Raw genomic sequence first — 1,708 nt, forward strand, 5'->3', positions numbered from 1 at the left:
TGCTGCTGCCTCCGCCGCCGCTGCTGCTGCCGCGGTGCAGTGCCAAGACTCTCGGAATAAATAAAAGCGGGCTACTGTGTATCTCTAGATACATCCAGCTAATAGCTATTATTAGTTGGCCGTTTATTTCGAAGATCACAGATGAAGCGGGGACGCCTGTCTTCTTCATTTGGTCAGCGTGTGAAACAATAATACTCCTAACAGAAAGGAGGGAGATGGGGGAGAAATAAATCCTAACATGAATCAGAAGAAATAATACCTAGCACCCCCCCCTTAATCTTTTGTGTACTCCAAATAAAAGCCTGTGTTTCCATTAAATTGGAGGGTTTAATTTTATGTGGATGGTATGATTAAAGAAAAGGTGTAGGCAGGCTGTGCTTCACCCAGATGGAGCAGAATTGTAAATCTCAAGACTTAGCTGACTATTTAGAAATTTAGGACAGCTGGTCCCTGGCCTTTAATACCAGCATAATTTATAACTAGACATGGGGGGGGGTCTCTTTCCCCATTTGGAGATGATTGTGCTATTCCTCTTTGCCTTGCTCTGGATGGTGGAGGGGGCCCTTTGCCAGCTCCATTACACGGTGCAGGAGGAGCAGGAGCATGGCACGTTCGTGGGGAATATCGCCGAGGACCTGGGCTTGGACATTACAAAACTTTCGGCTCGCCGCTTCCAGACGGCGCCCAACTCCCGCAGCCCTTACCTGGAGCTCAACCTGGAAACCGGGGTGCTCTACGTGAATGAAAAGATCGATCGGGAGCAGATCTGCAAGCAGAGCCCCTCCTGCCTGCTGCACCTGGAGGTCTTTCTGGAGAACCCCCTCGAGCTGTTCCGGGTGGAAATCGAGGTGCTGGACATCAACGACAACCCCCCCTCCTTCCCGGAGCCCGATCTCACCGTGGAGATCTCCGAGAGCGCTACGCCAGGCACCCGCTTCCCCCTGGAGAGCGCCTTCGACCCCGACGTGGGCACCAACTCTTTGCGCACCTACGAGATCACCCCCAACAGCTACTTCTCCCTCGACGTGCAGACGCAGGGGGACGGCAACCGCTTCGCCGAGCTGGTGCTGGACAAGCCTCTGGACCGCGAGCAGCAAGCGGTGCCCCGCGACGTGCTGACCGCGGTGGACGGCGGGCAGCCCCCGCAGCGCACCGGCACCGCCCTGCTCACCATCAGGGCGCTGGACTCCAACGACAACGTCCCCGCCTACGACCAGCCAGTCTATACCGTGTCGCTGCCCGAGAACTCGCCTCCGGGCACCCTGGTGCTGCAGCTCAATGCCACCGACCCCGACGAGGGCCAAAACGGCGAGGTGATCTACTCTTTCAGCAGCCACATCTCGGCCCGCGCCCGGGAGCTCTTCGGCATCGCGCCGCGCACCGGGCGGCTGGAGGTGAGCGGCGAGCTGGACTACGAGGAGAGTAGCGTGTACCAGGTGTACGTGCAAGCCAAGGACCTGGGGCCCAACGCCGTGCCGGCCCACTGCAAAGTGCTGGTGCGGGTGCTGGATGCCAACGACAACGCACCCGAGATCAGCTTCTCCACCGTCAAGGAGGCTGTGAGCGAGGCGGCGGCGCCGGGCACGGTGGTGGCCCTTTTCAGCGTCTCAGACCGCGACTCGGAGGAGAACGGGCAGGTGCAGTGCGAGCTGCTGCAGGGCGATGCGCCCTTTCGCCTCAAGAGCTCCTTCAAGAACTACTACACCAT

At 58.4% G+C, this 1,708-nt stretch overlaps 1 protein-coding gene across 1 annotated transcript in view; it reads left to right on the forward strand.

Annotated features, from left to right (window-relative positions):
* Positions 1-515: 515 nt before the first annotated feature.
* PCDH10 (protocadherin 10) overlaps positions 516-1,708 on the forward strand; it is a 13,935-nt gene continuing 12,742 nt past the window's right edge. The window contains exon 1 of the mRNA XM_010008984.1: positions 516-1,704. Within this exon, the coding sequence (XP_010007286.1) occupies positions 516-1,704 (1,189 nt within the window). The remainder of the gene's footprint in view (positions 1,705-1,708) is intronic.

The sequence above is a fragment of the Chaetura pelagica genome, unplaced genomic scaffold, assembly GCF_000747805.2.
Source record: "Chaetura pelagica isolate M959 unplaced genomic scaffold, ChaPel_1.0 scaffold221, whole genome shotgun sequence".
In the NCBI taxonomy this organism is placed as follows: Eukaryota; Metazoa; Chordata; class Aves; order Apodiformes; family Apodidae; genus Chaetura; species Chaetura pelagica.